This window comes from Nuphar pumila, chromosome 8 (genome assembly GCF_984573655.1).
Source record: "Nuphar pumila chromosome 8, dmNupPumi1.hap1.1, whole genome shotgun sequence".
NCBI lineage: Eukaryota > Viridiplantae > Streptophyta > Magnoliopsida > Nymphaeales > Nymphaeaceae > Nuphar > Nuphar pumila.
This window is the reverse complement of record NC_143256.1, coordinates 114,463,409-114,481,326: the sequence shown is the minus strand read 5'-3', so window position 1 is coordinate 114,481,326 and position 17,918 is coordinate 114,463,409. Positions and strand designations below refer to the sequence as shown.

At 41.6% G+C, this 17,918-nt stretch overlaps 1 protein-coding gene across 1 annotated transcript in view; it reads left to right on the top strand.

The window, feature by feature from the left end:
- Positions 1–17,918, top strand: part of LOC149830297 (protein SEMI-ROLLED LEAF 2-like) — a 65,688-nt gene that overhangs the window by 28,830 nt on the left and 18,940 nt on the right. Inside the window, exons 6-12 of the mRNA XM_090015418.1 lie at positions 13,615–13,662; positions 13,825–14,027; positions 14,104–14,300; positions 14,416–14,708; positions 15,028–15,177; positions 15,279–15,683; positions 15,788–15,937. Coding sequence (XP_089871544.1) covers positions 13,615–13,662; positions 13,825–14,027; positions 14,104–14,300; positions 14,416–14,708; positions 15,028–15,177; positions 15,279–15,683; positions 15,788–15,937 — 1,446 coding nt within the window. The remainder of the gene's footprint in view (positions 1–13,614; positions 13,663–13,824; positions 14,028–14,103; positions 14,301–14,415; positions 14,709–15,027; positions 15,178–15,278; positions 15,684–15,787; positions 15,938–17,918) is intronic.

The window sequence follows — 17,918 nt, the reverse complement described above, 5'->3', positions numbered from 1 at the left end:
GTCGGACGTGCGACTCCATGTCACACATCCAAAAAAATTTGAAAACGGGGTTTTTAAGAGTGTTTTTGGACCGCCGCTAAAAACTCGTTGCGATCAGCGACATAAATCTGTTACGAACTAGAGGATCCGCCCCAGTCAGGATCCAATCTGGATGAGCCGCCCAACCACAGATCCATTCTAGGGAAACCCGCCCAGCCTGTAATCCTATCTAGGCTGGGACTATGATGGGACACCCCCCCTAGAATCCCATCTAAGGTGGGACTGTGCTTGTATTTTTACCTCCTTGCCCTTTGTAAACTCTATAAATAGGTGTAGCATGTTCAGTTTATTTTGAATGAAGTTTTAGAGTATTCTCTCAATTCTTTGTTCGTGTGAGAGTCTTCCTTCCGTGGACACGTTTCTTCTCCCTCACCCGTCTATCCCCGTTCGTCGCTGGCCAGTCAGGAACTCCTTTTTCTCTTCCACCCTCCTCCTAGCCGACGCCCCCTGTATCCCCCACGTCTGTGTGAGCCGGCCAGGAGAGACTCTTTCTCCTTGCCGATTCTTTCTGATTGTGTCCTCCATTGGGACACACTCCTCATACGCCCTAGGCAATCTAGCTGTGACCTTGTCCCTTGACTTTGGACACGCGCCCTGCATGCTCCCTTTCCGTGGTGCGATTCCCCCGTGCACGCATCTTTCTTCCAAGTGCTGCCCCGCTTCGTGTGCCCAGATTCGCAGAACCATCTTCCACAGGAGTCTGTCTTCTAACAATGGTATTAGAGCATTTGTCCTCCCTGAGCTGCTGGCTTTTTCAGACAATATAGAGCAATGTGCCCAGGCTGCTAGCACTGGTAGCGAACTCCCTTGAACATCGGACAAAAGCTCAGAGGATGGCTTTTGTTGCACTTGCGACATACTGACTGTGCCTTCCCCTGCTGCGGCCTCTGCTAGGGTCGACCCTGTTGGGCTCCCTGTTGAGTCTGTTGTCTCTTGCCCCTCTGTGCCTTGCCGCCCGCAAGTGTGTTTTTTCTCGCTCCGCCCGAGGTGCCACCGCTGTTGCCGCTCTTCTTCTAAGGTTCGTTCCTAGACTTCTCCCACTCCTCTGTCAGGATTGTAGTTGACTCTATCGCATCGGCCAAAGTAGTAGGCCGACTTATCATCACGCGGACCCGAAGTCCGTCCTTCAGCCTACACACGAACTTGGTCACCCTCGCCTTCTCACCATCGAACAAGTTCGGACAGTATCGCTCTAAGCTCCTGAATTTGGTAGCATAGTCCACCAAACTTATGCTCTCCTGAGTAAGCTCAAGGAACCGTTGCTGCATCTGCTCCCGAGTGAAGGAAAGGAAGTATGTGTCCAAGAACTCCTCCTCGAACACCTCCCAAGGAATCACGTCGATGCCATCATACTTTACCCTTCGCAGGGTGTCCCACCACTTCTTGGCATCTTCCTTCAGACGGTACGTGCCAAAAGCAGTCTTCTTGTTTTCAGTGTCAGGTAGGACATCGAACGCTCGCTTAGTATCCTTGACCCAACTCTCAACTGCCTCTGAGTTGGCCTTGCCTGCGAAAATTGACGGATTCAACTTCAGGAATTGCTTGTAGGTAATGCCACCGGGGTTTGGAACAACCTCGGTAGGGTGGACATAAGTAGTTGCTTGCGTCACCTGCACCGCCTATGTCGTCACTATCTCGGTTAATGTGTGGAGGGAATTCATCATGAAATCCCTCTGCTCTTGCCAATCCGCAGGAGCACCAGAAGAAGTCGAAGTGCCCTTGCATCGATACATATAAAACATGAAAATTTTGAAAAATTATACCCCAAACGATCCTACCTCCTTAGGATTGATCCCGAACAATTACATTCATACAGTCACACCAAAGATTATTAATTCACACCAAAAGAGAATTAAACTATGAATGCAATCTAGCATAATAAATTCATATGCCTTAATAAATGTATTAAATAACCTTTACCAGTGAAGGAGACTGCTCTGGAGCATGAGGCACAACTTACTTACACTTCAGGACATGTCTTATCAAAATTAAAAACTTTAATGCTAAGAAGATGGTAAAAATATATGATTTTGTGGTCGCTCTGATACCAAACCTGTAACGACCCCAACTCATACCCAAGAAAAAGTGTGATTTTTTTTAAACCATTACGGAAATCCTTCTAGAAACTCGGGGTCTTTCTAGTTTTAACACAACTGGGAAACTTGAAGAACCACAAGGGATTTTACACCCATTGTCCACACCATACCAAGCCAAACCAACTTTATTAATGTAGAAATAATAGAGTTATGAGACAATTTCAAAATATCAGTGCATAAAAATTAAATGAAAAGAAAAGAGACACGCTATCCAAGAGAGCCTATCAAGAAGTCATGTAATCTCCTCGTAGCTCCTCTCATGAGCAAGTCGCCTCACTGGGCATCTGAGGCTGCAAAAAACACAAAAGTAGGGGTGTCAGAAATCTAAAGAATTCTATGTACGAATCCCCTCTAATAAAACAAATAAACATAAGGAATACAGATAATATTCATACAATATTTTAGAGGGATGCCATTATAACAAATTCATAATTTAAGTATAATTTAAGCAACAAAAAACAATTACAAAGCAAGATGAAACAATTATTATCAACAACAAATATTACTTCTGCAATAAAGACATATTATCATGCACTAGGGATCACACATCATGTAATCACCCATATATCACCAGGAAAAAAGTAAATATGCATGATCTAATGCATAGTAGGAATATGCATGATTTCTATATACATGCATAAATAAATTATTATCTTTTATCAGAATATTCTTTTCATAAGCATGTCACTATTAAATGCACACAATTTAAGTTTCTTTTTTTATTACCTTTGCCCGCGGCTGCACCAAACGGGTAAAAATTCTTGAGGTCAGGTAGGGTTTCCAAGGTAACTTAGCACACAAGTTGTATTTTATTACTGAGTTTCAAACTTAGCCCTCGACGAATCAATCTTCAGAACATTAGACTTCCATATCTAATGTTGGAAAACCATAGACCTCCGCATCCACAAATATCACTTTCTTGTTATACCAAAACAACAACTGTGTCTACACACTGGCTCTAGGTAAAGTGATAGATTCTTCCTAAAACCGTGGCCAAGAGAAAAAACCTCAATATCGGGTTCAGGGGTAACAACCATGCACATGGAGTTTTTGTATTCTCACGGTTTTCCAAAACCATAATTTTAAGAGTCTTATTCTAACGATGAGATATCTCAAAACGTATATTACATTGTTATCTTTCTTTATCTTTTTATTAATAATTATTCTATTTATTTGCAATTCAGTATGCCAAATTAGTAACACAAGTTCGCATATTCAAATGCAAGGCTCATCACATGACCACATCCCGCAGAAAAACATAGAACAATGCAATATAGTGAAACAATATCAATGTGACTTTTGCGATGCATTAAAATAAGGAAAGGGCAAACGCACAATGATCTAGTATTTAATCATCGATGCATCATATGCAAAAATCATAACAAGATGTCATATATGCAATGATGTTACATGCTTTCCAATACCCATTCATAAATGCCAACTTAAGAATGTGCATGAAACAACAATAGTTATATGCAAGTGCATGAGTTCACACACTCAGGTTAGGTGTATGCTTCCATTCAATACACATACTCATGTCACATGCATTCTTTTATTCATGGATCATTCTCATAAAATATGTGCGCATGCATGCGATTTTGTACATGCAAAACATATCTATCACATGTATGCACATGCAGCACATGCAGTTGAAACAAACTTTGTAATTACACCTTGAATTAAGCATGGTATACTCAAGTCTAACGAGTAGAACTTCGTGCTTAGCACACATAGGGCCAATGTTATTATCATAAACAAGTCTAATACAAATAACAAATCTGGACATTTAACTTCATAACTGAGCACACTCATTTTATGTATGCACATGCACTTAATACAACGTTGAAATCATATATTGCTCAAACATATCGTAGCAAGTCAGGGCACATGAAAAACTCTACTCTTACACACATTAAAGCCAATGTTCAAGCACATAACGAAATCTGGAAATATGCATACCTGTTCAAATTAACACTCCAGATTTAAGCAACCACCATTGTATTAAAATTTATCATATTATATTTTTTTTCTTCATAAAAACCCACCTGCCCAGCCGAGCCCACTCGGCTGGACCTAAAAGGCCCGACAAGCCTGGTAAACAGGCCTGCCAACACCTGTTTGGGTGCTGCCCAGGTCTGGCTTGATTACCATTTTTTTTTTTTTTTGAAAAGCCCCTGCCAACCGGGTCGGCTGGGATCGGCTCCAGTCCAGCCGAGTTTAGTCGGCTGGGCCTGGCAGCCAACACACAAGCCCATACCAGGCCTGTGCATGCTCGGCTGACTGCCAGTTAGCTCAGAAAAAGAAGAATCTGTTTTTTTTTAAAAGAACTGGTCCAGCCGAGCCCCACTCGGCTGGGACCCTACGGCTACCACTGTACCAAGCTGGCTGAAAGCCAACGGTTTGTGTTTATGCTCTTGAGGGGTACCTACCCAACTGGTTAAGCTGGGAGATTTTGCAGTTAGGCAAACTGGTGCATTCAAAACTCCTCTCAAGAGGATGAGACATAACTCCCAAATTTTGAAATCAAACTTTACTGGATAACAAGTGGACATAATCTGAACTACCATTGTACTTTGCCAAATCAAATGTGTAAATTGGCAGATTTTAAAATGTTTCCAATCAGGCATCTTGTTCCTCACGAGATCTATCCCTTTCACGTAATCAATTCCAGCATTGTACTTCAAGTAGATTGAGAAGATGACATGCGTGAAAACATTTTGAACAAATTCTGTCCAAGCTTCCTTACATGGAGCTCACGGCATGCTAATAATATGCTAAGCTGATGGTAACTTAAAATGTTAACTATCGTTTGGAACTTTTTTAAAATCCCTGTTATGTTTATAGATTTTTTTTGGTAATATTTGTATTCAAGCACATTCAGCTTTAAGAGTCTCCGAGTGCATTTATTTGCATACATGCCTTCAAGCATATGTATTATGCATGTATAAGAACTAATATGCAAGTATGAGCATGCTAATACATTAAAAAAAACTATTCTGATTCATACATCGTTATACAAACTTTCAACGAAGAATACATGTATATTCGATATTTTATCACACTCATGCATCTAACAATACATATCATGGATCATCCATGGAGATCATTATTCAGTATGAATAAGCACTTTCATCATAAACAAAAATTCTGTTTTACCAAAGAAGCATATATAGAAAATTTATTTTATTATTGAAAAGATGAATAAAATAAAAACAAATCCATGGAAGAGGATCCATAAATCCTCCTTCATGTATTTTAGAGTAAACATAGAGATTTACTCTTTATAAATCCTCCATGTATTTTAGAGTAAACATAGAGATTTACTCTTTTCCATGGGTTTTCATCAAAATCTTGCATGAAAATCCCATCTATATTCGATTTCTCACTTGATTTCAAGAGAGGAACCCGTACCTTAACCGCGAGTCGAAAATAAATAGGGTTTTGATGGTGAGAACGTTGGATGGCTAGAGATCGGTTGATCTCCCTCTTCTTCTTCCTCTCTTTTCCTCTCCTTCTCTCTCCTCTTTCTTTTTCTCTTTCTCTTTTTCTTTCTTTCCTTTCTTTTTTTTTAAGGTTTAAATATCCAAAGAGGGGGTGACGACCCCCCCTTCTCCAGCCCTTTCTAGATGGGCTGGAGATGGGGAGTTTCTTCCTTTGAGGACTCTCTCTCTCCCTTTCCAAAATTTTAAAACTCTCTTCTTTTGACTTTTTCAAAGTTTCCAATTTTTAAGTCTTTTTCTCAAACCTTCTTAATTCTCTTTAGGTATGTATAAGGACTCTATTTAGAAGTCCTAGACAACCATAAAAATAAAATTCAGAATTAAATAAAATTAATTAATTAATTATTAAATATTAAATAATTAATAAATATCTAGAAGCTTCCAAAAATTGCTAAATTAAATTGGGAGGATTATTAACACTAATTAACTCCAATTTAAAGCTTTTTATTGAATTTAAAGCTAGAAAATCGCTAGGCATGGATTTGGATTTGTATTTAAGATCTAAATCCATCTCTAAAAATCCAAATGGGTTTTGGACTGGACCAAATCTAGATTAATATGGGTCTTGAATGAAGTCCAAATCCATATTAATTTAGATTAAATCCATCAGATCCAGTCCAATCCAAATCCAGATCTGAACCGACAAACTGCTCCTTTTTTGAAAAAACGTGATTTTTGGGCCAACCGGAACTCGAATTCAGAAAAATAATATATTGTTGTGCTCAACATTCTGAGACGCATCCAACGATATATCACATGAATATAAATTCTAAAATTTGCTAAAAAATAATTCAAATTTCGCTCGAATTTCACTTGAATTTAAAGGTAAAAAATAAAACTCTTTCCTACATTTTAAGTGGATCGTTTAGACCTAGTTGATGAGACCTGGGCCAAGCCCAGACTCAAAAGCATTGGTCTAATATCGAGGTTTAAACAATTTTTCTTCTATACTTAGCCAAATTTTCAACAAAATCATAAAGTGACTAAGTGCAAAAAATACGCGATATTACAGTGGTACTAACATGGCGTGCATGTCTGATAGTATCACTATGATGGGAGAGATATCGGCTTCTCAGAAAGAAACCCCAACATTTATTTATAAATTTCAATATTCTGTGCTTTAGACCGGCGAATATCCGAGTTATTTCGAATACCAAAGAGAAGGACCAGACGTATGTACCACCTAGGGCTACATAGTCGAAGCCTTTCTGTTATGCAGATTTGAGGGAAAAACTCAGTTGCGAAAATGCAAACACTAAATTCTTGTTTTTCTTTTCGAGACATCGAATAATATAAGCTTGAAATCTCGCATGTGAAATCCTTTTGTTTAAAACAAAGACTTGGCGAGGATGCACAAATCTGCATCCTTAAAAACATGCAGACGTAATATAAAGCAGGCAAGAGTACGCAAAACTGCATACTTTGTAAAGTTATATATATGTATATAGGATACATATATATTAAAGCATAAGCTTGTTCACATTACAGCGCGGCGGCAAAGTAAATGATATAAAGCAAGGCCCGATATGGGAAACCACATATCGAGCTAAACAAATTGCATAAGCGATGTACGATGTAGGAAACCGTACAACGGCTAAATAAACTACGTAAGCGATGCGAGATGTATAAAACCATACATCGGCTAAATAAATTGCGTAAGCGATGCGCGATGTACGAAACCATACATCAGCTAAATAAACTGCATAAGTGATTCATGAAACCGTACATCAACTAAATAAATTGCGTAAGCAGTAGCCTGTGCACATTACAGCTCGGCGACAAAGTAAATGATATAATTTAAATGGACAAGAATATGCAAAACTGTGTCCTTAAGTTAAAGGCATATATATATATATAAAGTTAGAGGTATTTCGTCATTTGTTCTCGTATGCAACTTTCCCCTACCTCGAAGATGGTCTGACTCGCTAACGATTCCGAGCGTTGGTTCTTAAGGTCTCATGCCATAGTAAGCGTGTCTCGTCCGTTGCACTGATGTGGTGCGCTAAAAGATATTTTATCGTGCTACGAAAAGAACGATGCAACGACTTAATTTAACAGAATAAGTGATGTTTGTGTCGCAGGGGTCGAACTTGAATCCAGTTTGAACAGACCGGATCAAGCCGGGCTTGAGTCAGACTCGCCGCACACGAGTCGGCTCGGGTTACGGGGCTGACTAGGGTTGCGCTCAGTGATAGCCGAGCTGGGTCTGGCTCCCAAACAAGACAGGATCGAGCCTAGGCGTGATCCTTTTGTTGAGAGAACCAAGCTGGGCTCGGTAGATCGTTCCAGGGGACAACTGCAACAGGTGGGAAGGTCAGACAACCGGAGGTAGTGGATGCCGCGACTGTCACGGTTGTCGAGGACCGAAGGCCCCTGCCCGCCACTTATGGCATGACAGAGCGGCAAAACCCGAGCTTGGCTCGGGTTCAAGAAGGCCATAAATACGTCAACAAGGGAAGAAAAGTGAAGAGGGGTGCTCGACACCCTTCTCTCCTGGCGAGCCCTGGTTTGCCGACAACATACACAGAAAAAAAATGGAGAGGGTGCTCGACACCCTTCCTCCTGTCGAGCTTTGGTCTGCCAGCGACAGACAGGGAAGGAGAGGGGAGGATTTGGGTGGGTCCCGTTAACCACAAGAGGCAAGAGAGAGAGAGAGAGAGAGAGAGAGAGAGAGAGAGAGAGAGAGAGAGAGAGAGAGAGAGCTCGGGTGGTGTCCGGAGGTGACCCAACGACCCAGCGGGCGGCTCGGTGGTGCCAGTCGGCAAAACAAAACTGAGAGGGTGGTTGGTCGAAAGTGGTTTTGGCGATGGACTCTCAGGCAGGTGGTTGTGCCACACGGTGGAAGAAGTGGGGTATCCCCATAATCCATACCACACCGGAGAGAGGTGATAGGCTTTGAAAGGGAGATGGTTGGAGGGGTTCAGACGGTGGTGGCGTCGTATGGTGAGGCCCAGCTTGGGGGTGGCTACCAAAGGAGGCCCGATGAGGGTGTCAGTCTCGGCAAAGGGAAACCGAGAGGGAGGTAGACGATAGAGGGAGAGAGATGACAAAGATAGAGAGGAGAGGAGAGGGTGTGATGCAGACTAGGTTCGGAACGTCGACGAGCATAGAAAGTACAAGCTGGGACGCCCCCCCCCCATATCCAGCAACACTCAGAAGTCATCTCGGGTTCGGGACCGGACCCGATACCCGGATCCAACTGCTGCCAAACACTTTTAAATAGACCCTCTTAGGGTTGCGTGCACACAGAGAATTTTCAGAAAGCACAGCCGCAATTTTCCTTTCTTCAGCAGTTTCCTTTTCCTTATTTTTTTATTGTTTTCCTTTACAGTCTGACGTCTATTGTTGTTACCTTTATTCTTTATTTTGTCTACAGCCTTTCTTCTGACAGCTTTGTTCCCTTTCAACATCAGTCCTTTTCCTGTTTCTTTTTTGTTTCTATTGCATGTTTCCTTGTCCTTTATGCTTATTCAGTTTACTGTCAGTTCCTTATTCATTGTTCTTATGAGTTTGCATTGAAATAGTAAAAAGAAAACAAGCCTCACCGAGTTATGGGTGGGCATTATTCTCTACTTCTGCACATTGCATGATCGTGAGCATCATGCCTTTGTCAGCCCCTGTCAACGATTGTGAAAGTGCACCACTGTGTGGGTTGTTTTTCTCACAACCACCAGCAAGGATACGTGAGGGCTGAAGACTGCGTCAGGTGGTCGTGCCTTCACTGCCATCAGCAAGACACGTGAACACTGCATCAAAGAGTCGATCCTCTCGCCCCGCTGCATCAAATGGTATCAGAGCCCAACCCCTCCTTCTTCGTCAACGACATGACGCAAGGGGCGAGAAACGATCCTACAAACGGAAAGGCACGAGAGAAGATCATGAAGCAGATGCTCGACATGGTGACAAAGATGCAAGAAGATATGCTACGCCTAGAGAAGGAGGTAGCCGGTCTGTCAAAAATGAATGGATGGAATCGAAGATCGGTTGGTCGTTCTTGAATCAACGATGGAACAACGCACATTTCCAACGCCAACGTCGGTAGCAGATCCTGTTGACAGCGCAGCGGCTCGCGTGAATCCCATCTTCGCGAAAACAGGTCAGCCGATACACCCTCAACGTGAATCCTACCTAACAACAGATAACCATGCCCTGCTCCACAGTTCAAAGGTAAATGAAGGAAAGGAGAATGATACTCACACAGTAGACCATCTTGAGTTGCCAAAAATGGATAATAAGGGTGTGAATGCCTATCCTGAAAATAATATCAAGTCTGGGGGTGTGACACAATCTCTGATGCGTCTTCTTGAAGATACTGATTCAAAGGGACCTGATTACTTAGACCTTCCATTGGTCGAAACAGTTTGGGAATTGACTGCAAATAATATTATTATGGTTTCTGCAATGGAGAATGATGGGCCTCTTTACGGAACATTGAACATTCCAGCAATAATTGATCTTTTGAAGCTGTTTGGGTTTGCTTTTGGGAACAAGATCCTGAACGGGGATTTCTCTATGGACGGTGAGCAGAGCCACTATGCATTTGAGGCAGATATAGTGAAGTTTTCAGCAGGTGGTCTAGTTTTTGGTAAGCATGCTTGTATTGTTGGGATTCTAGCCAAACCCTTAAGACCGCGTGCTGGAGGGACAAACATTCAGCTTGTGCTTCCATGGGGTGCCATAGCAGATGGTATAGACGGTCAACTTCAAAACCAATCTACAGGCTTTAATTTGGAACCGTCCAAGAATATCGATGCATGTTGCCTATCGTCAATGTGTCCGATTTATGTGTACCGTGGTGACAAGTCGTCAGAGCCGACTTCTTCTCAACCAGGGGAGAATGATGCAGAACAGGTTCGGAACATCCACGAGCATAGAAAGTACAAGTTGGGATGCCCCCCCCCCCCCATATCCAGCAACACTCAGAAGTCGTCTCGGGTTCGGGACCGGACCCGAGGCCCGGATCCAACTGCTGCCAAACACTTTTAAATAGACCCTCTTAGGGTTGCGTGCGCACAAAGAATTTTCAGAAAGCACAGCCGCAGTTTTCCTTTCTTCAGCAGTTTCCTTTTCCTTATTTTTTTATTGTTTTCCTTTACAATCTGACGTCTATTGTTGTTACCTTTATTCTTTATTTTGTCTGCAGCCTTTCTTCTGACAGCTTTGTTCCCTTTCAGCAACAATCCTTTTCCTGTTTCTTTTTTGTTTCTATTGCATGTTTCCTTGTCCTTTATGCTTATTCAGTTTACTGTCAGTTCCTTATTCATTGTTCTTATGAGTTTGCATTGAAATAATAAAAAGAAAACAAGCCTCACCGAGTTATGGTGGGCATTATTCTCTACTTCTGCACGTTGCCTTTGTCAGCCCCTGTCAACGATTGTGAAAGTGCATCACTGTGTGGGTTGTTTTTCTCACAACCACCAGCAAGGATACGTGAGGGCTGAAGACTACGTCAGGTGGTCGTGCCTTCACTGCCATCAGCAAGACACGTGAACGCTGCATCAAAGAGTCGATCCTCCCGCCCCGTTGCATCAGGGTGCTGGACAACCTCCCTCCGAGCGAGCCAGAGCCACCAAGGTGGCTCTAGTCTGCCGGTGAGATAGGGAAGAAAAGGAAGAGGAGAGGGTCGTACTTGCTCCAATGAGGAAAAGTCCCGGTGAGGAGAGGCTTCGGCGAGGGGTGTCGGGTTGCGCTGGGGGTGCAAGATATCTCGGTGAGGGGAAAGAGGTGGGGGGCTCAGGTGAGGGTGGGTCGGGTCGTGTTTTGGTGTAGGAGAAACAAGAAAAGCGACGGGGGGGAGGGAGTCACTGAGAGAGAGAGGGAGACTAGGGGAGAGAGATGAGAGGGTCGGGCGTGCGAGAGAGAGACGAGAGGGTCGAGGTTGGGCGTGCGAGAGAGAGAGAGACGAGAGGGTCGAGGTTGGGCGTGAGAGAGAGAGAGAAACAAGAGGGTCGAGGTCGAGCTTCGAGGGTTTAAAAAAGAAAAAACGCCACTGAAGGGTTTTTTAAAAGAACACGAGGGGCGAGGGGGTGGGGGGTGGGGGGGGCGCTCGGATCCAACCTGGATCCAAAACATTTTTTTTTTGTAAAAACCACGAGTCTTACACCCTCCCTCTTGGTGAGCCAGAGCCACCATCGCAGGCGGCTCTGGTCTGTCGGCAGCACAGAGAAGGAAAAAAAAAGGGGAGGGTGCTCGGCACCCTCCCTTCTGGCAAGCCAGAGCCACCACCGTTGGTGGCTCTGGGTTGCCGACGAGAGAATAAAAAAAATCAAGGAGAAGGTGGGTGGTGGCTTCGGCTGCCCCACCTTCTCAGCACCCAACGGCCACAACAGTCGCCAACGACTGTTGTTGTCCTTTGAGAAAACAGAAGGAGAAGAGGGAACGAGTGAGAGATCGAGAAAGAGAGGGACTTACATGGAAGGGGGCTTCCTGCTCAGTGGTCCTAGAGAGGGATGCTATGGAGGTTGGAGGGAGAGCTCACCGAGGAGAGGTGGCTCCAGGGAAGTCCGTTAGGGTTCGGACACGACGGGGTCCTGCGTGACAGTGGAGGGAAAGAAAGTTAGGAAAAAAAGGGAGTCACCGTGAGAGAGATAATAGAAGGGAGAGAGAGACGAGAGGGTGAGGCGTTAAAAAGAAACCTCCCTTGGGGGTTTAAACAGGCTAACGGGGGGGGGGGGGGGGTGACCCAGATCCGGTCGGATCCAACCTGGATCCAAACAATTTTTTTTTTTTTTAGAAAAACCCGAGTCTTACACTATATTATATACACATACATAAAAATCCATTTTAACGAAATCATGGGTGCAAGTTGTATTGTAACCATTCGATCCAACCTCATAGATGTGTTCATCATGGTTTGTTTGCTGGGGATTGCACCTTGGACTATTTTTTTTTTGGATGAAAAATTATGACTTTTTATGAATTTTAGTACATTGTGGGCCATTGAATTTCGAAGCACTTGAAAGACATCTGCAATGTTGCGAACACATATCCAAAACCTGCTTTCTACTAAACAAACCATGTAGATCACATCTGTAAGGTTAGATCCAAAAAAGAAATTGAAATAAAGATGATGTTTTCTGCTAGATTACTTGTACAAACTACTGTAGCAAATATTTGCCCCATGCACACACACATGCTTATAGATACATGCACACACACACACACACATATATATTTGTGCATGGGTGTGTGTGTGTGTGCATGTTTTATGTACATATGAATATGGTATGTCTGTCCGTCTGCAGACCGTCATATGATAAAGCATTTACAAAGCCTTTCCAGCACTATATGGCAGGTGCGAGAGACACAGTAATCAGTGAGAGTTGCATCACTTTGATTGAACAATCTCCCCCCACCAATTGGCTGTGTTATTCTCAATGGTCCTTTTCAAAAGGGCATAAAAATGAATATATGAAGCTCTAGAGAACTTCAACCTTTTGTTTTGCTGAGACTGAAAAACTTGAGAACTTTGAAAATGATATTCTGCAAACTGTTGAAAGTTCGGAAAATTTTATTTTGGAAATGAAACTTTGTAATAGTGAATTTACAGTCCAAAATTTGTTGTAATTTGATAGGCAACCTTTGATGTATTACATCTTATTAGTTACTTTTCAAGTTCAGGATTAAGTGCTTCATTACTAGGCTTCACTTTTTCATGATTTTTTCCCTTGATCTTGGATGGCACATCATATATACTTTTATTACACTCTTCTGCATGATTTTCATGACCTTAGCCTTTTAATTACTAAAAATGTTGCAGTTTTGTTTATTTTGATATGACCATCTATTTGATGCTTTTTCTTACAAGAGATTGCAACATACACTAGTCAAGCTGATCATGTCCCTATGTGCCAACTGTTTTTATTCATGCCATTTGTGTGTTCTCCTTGGTTGTTGAAGTATTGATTGCCTCATTCACAACATATTGAAATAGAGTTGTTTTTAGGCATTAACATTGTTTCTCCTCTCCCCATGTTCAGATTTGGTTCATGGGTGACCACTCTCACATCTGTGCAGAATTTGATGATGTAAGATAAGTTTAATTTCCTGTCTTTTGTTTTTCAGTTCAATTGGAGTCTCTTCGCATATAAAACACCCTGCTTTTCTGCTATGCTTTCTTTATGATTTGCAGCATTTTTCTATCTCACAAACATTGAAATGCCAACTGTTTTTGTTGTGTCCATTAATAGGTTGCTTCGGTAGTCTTGGAGAATTACGGAAGTCCAAAATCAAAGAGTGAGAATCTCAATCAAGATGACCAATCCTCCAACAATCGATGGGTAAAAGAAGTGCTTAAAGTTGAAGGTCATGTTTTTCCTTCACTGGATGTTGAGACGAGGGTTCCTTCTTGGAATAGGATTATTAATGACAAAGGCGAACTCAATCTCACTACGTGAGTAATTTATATATCATGCATTTTGAAGTTGTGAGATGGCATGCTCATTTGACTTCTTGCTCGAATGTGATAGAGAGGAGGCCAAGGATCCTAAAATTTGGTCCAGAGTTTGCCTGCATAACATGGCTAGGCTAGCTAAGGAGGGGACCACTACAAGACGTGTCCTTGAATCTCTATTTCGCTATTTTGACAGTGGAAACCTCTGGTCACCTCAGCATGGTCTTTCCCTGTCTATTTTGTTGGATATGCAGTTCTTGATGGAAAAATCTGGTAGTTCTAATTTTTTATTTGTTTATCTTTGTTGCTTTTAACTTTTTCCCACATTTGTAATGGATGTTTACATCTGATGTTTGTATTTTCTGCTGATGATTTATTAAACTTGTAGGACAAAATACACATCTTTTGTTGGCTATCTTAATCAAGCATCTTGATCACAAGAATGTCTTGAAGCAACACATCATGCAGGTTGACATTGTAAATGTGACAATATGCCTTGCTCGACATGCAAAGGTTCAGCCTTCTGTAGCTATAATTGGTGCAGTAAGTGATCTGATGAGGCATTTGCGTAAAACCATGCATTGCTCTGTTGAATCTGAAAACCTTGGTGATGATATAATTAAGTGGAACAAGGAATTCCGGTCAACAGTAGAAGAATGCCTTGTACAACTATCTAACAAGGTAATAATTGCACTTACCTAATTCTAGGTCACATTCTGAAGCCTCTCCATGGTGGTATAAGATTGTGTATTGTTCATAAGCATCAGGGTCTCGGTTATGCATTCTTTATTTCTGCTGCAATATCTTCCATTTGCAATTAGTTACTATTCTTACCTTAATTTGATATAAAATTAGGAACCGTGTTTCTATTTGGATGCATTTTTCCAGTTTTGAAGGAAATTGACATTGGTACATAAAGGAAAATGTTTACATGCATTTTTCCAGTTTTGAAGGAAATTGACATTGGTACATAAAGGAAAATGTTTACTGTGCTTCACAGGTTGGTGATGCAGGGCCTTTGTTGGATATGATGGCTGTGATGCTGGAGAATATTTCAATTGCTGCAGTCGTTGCCAGAACAACAATTTCTGTTGTTTATCGCACTGCACAAATAGTGGCATCCATACCAAGTTTGTCACTTCATAATAAGGTGCTAACTTGCTTTTCATTTAATTTTCTTTTTGTCACTACTGATAAAGCCTTCACTTGTTTGAGCTTTATACTGCACCTGACAAATTTCTTGTTGCACAGGATTTTCCCGAAGCTTTATTTCATCAGTTGCTCGTAGCAATGGCTCACCCAGATCATGAGATACGTGTGGGTGCTCACCGCATTTTTTCTGTTGTTCTTGTTCCATCTTCTGTTCATCCTCGACCCCATGCAGTTTCTTCAGATCCACCAGATCTTCAAAGGACACTATCTAGAACTGTTTCAGTGTTTTCTTCTTCTTCTGCTCTTTTTAATAAGCTAAGGAAAGAAAAGTGTTCCTTAAGAGAAAGTGCCCATTCAGAGAGTAATGCTATGGATGGGCCACAAAGAAGTGAAAATGAAGCAAAATCTTATTCATGGCAATCATCTAGTCGGGTTTTCAGCATGAAAGAGACACCACTCACATCTGCAATGGATAGAAAAAGTGTGAGCGATTACAAGGAACTGGTATTAACTTATTAATTCCTTAGCTGGGCGTTTATAGTGTGTTTGACTAATGTTGATAATTCCTACTTATACATCAGCTGATTATTTCCTTACTGAAAATTTAGGACTTCATTTCTCTTCGGCTGAGCAGTCATCAAATCACTCTACTGTTCTCATCCATCTGGGCCCAGGCAACCTCCCCTGAAAACACTCCAGAAAACTTTGAAGCAATCGCTCATACTTACAGCTTGGCTTTATTGTTTTCTCGAGCAAATGTAAGACATGCTTACACCCCTTCCTGTTAGTGCTGATACTTTTAACTTTACCTCTTCGCCCTTGTACTTTTTCCATTAGTGGAATTTCAAGATTGATAATCATTGGGGAGAAAGTTCTATACAGTTATGACTATTTGTTGGACTTTCCTAAGTGCTGGAAATTTAAAATCTGGATCTGCACTCAGCTAGCAGATCCAGATACAGTTACCAGTTTCAGATCCAGTCAGTCACCAGATCCAGATTAGTTATGGCTTTATTTCTGCATATGGATGGCACCTTTGAATAAATGTCGATTTGTTTTGTGCAGTTGGATGGGAATTAGTTTTAGATGGATGCTAATGCGCATTTGGATTAAGGTTGTGACTGTTGTAGCAGTTGTAATCTTATCACATTCTGTCTATAAAGAAAGAATGATATGTGCTGCCCTTCAGACAGACTTTCAATTCCTCCACTAGTGTTTCTTATTCCTCCAATATATCTGGTCACTAACTCATTTTGACAATGATAGACTGGTTGAAATGATGAATCTCCAAATAGAACAGTAACCCCTTCCACTTTTTTTTTGGGTTAATGGTACAATTATAAATATCTGGAGTTTTTAATTACTGTGCACACACACATCCAACCATACACATAATGGCTGTTGGAGTGTGGAGCTTGTTTCCTACTTGAATATAAATCCTAAATTTTCGCAAGTAGTTATATGTAATTTTACCCTAGACTCCTTGTCCTATCCAGCAACACTAGTAGACTCCATGTAAAATTTATAGACTCCTGTTTAAGGAGGCATCCTCATATGTATTATGTATCCCAATCAACAAAAAAAGAAGGCTCAGTGCAGTCGTGGACGTAGGCAGTTTTGCCGAACCACGTAAAATCCTTGCTTTTGTATGTGGTTGTTTTCACCTTTTGTTTTTTCTGTGCTTGTTTCTTCGATTCATCGGTAGGTCGAAGGGTTGTTTCCTAACAACTAGTATCAGAGCCTCGGTTCAGAGGGAAGAGTGGGAGCAATGGCAGTTGACAAAGGAAAGGTGAAGATCGATAAGTTTGATGGCAAGGACTTCAGTTTTTGGAAGATGCAGATCAAAGTTTATCTGTACCAGAAGAAGTTGCATCAGCTCCTTCTTGGAATCAAGCCAGCAGATATGAAGCATGACGATTAGGATTTATTGACAAACAAATGCGGGGAGCTATTCAATTGACGTTGGCCTGAAAAGTCATGTCTAATATAAAAAATGAGAGGACCACGATTGGTCTATTGAAGGCGCTCTCAAATATGTACGAGAAACTGTTAGCGTCAGATAAGGTATTTCTAATCCGCCGTTTGTTTAATCTAAAGATGGCCGAAGGTGCCTCTGTTGCGGATCACATCAACGAATTCAACATCATTACGAGTCAGTTGAGTTCGTTGGAGATCAACTTTGAAAATGAGGTTCGGGCATCGATTTTGTTGTCCTCTCTACTGGAGAGTTGGGGTGAAACTATGACTGCTATGAGCAGTTCTTCTGGTTCAAACAAATTAAAGTTAGATGAAGTTCGAGATTTGATTCTAAGTGAAGATATTCACAAAAGAGAATCAGGTGAATCCTCGGGTTATCCCTTGAACTTTCAAGGTAGAGGAAGAACAAATCGGCAAGGCCAAGATCGTGGCAGGTTTAAGTATGTGAGGAGTTAGTCTAGACCCCAAAATAAGCAGGAGGAACCCAGTTGTTGCTGGAACTGTGAGAAGAAAGGACACCTAAAGAGAGATTATAGAGTGCCTAAGAAACAAAATCAGAAGCAGAATGAAGAATCTGCCAATGCAACAACAACAAAGGCAATTCTTAATACACTAATCTTGAGTGTTGACAGCCCCATTGAATCTTGGATCTTGGATTTTGGAGCATCCTTTTGTTCGACCTCATGCAGAGAAGGTATGAGAAATTATGTTGCTAGAAATTTTGAAAAGGTTTATCTTGCTAATGATGAACTTTTAGATCTT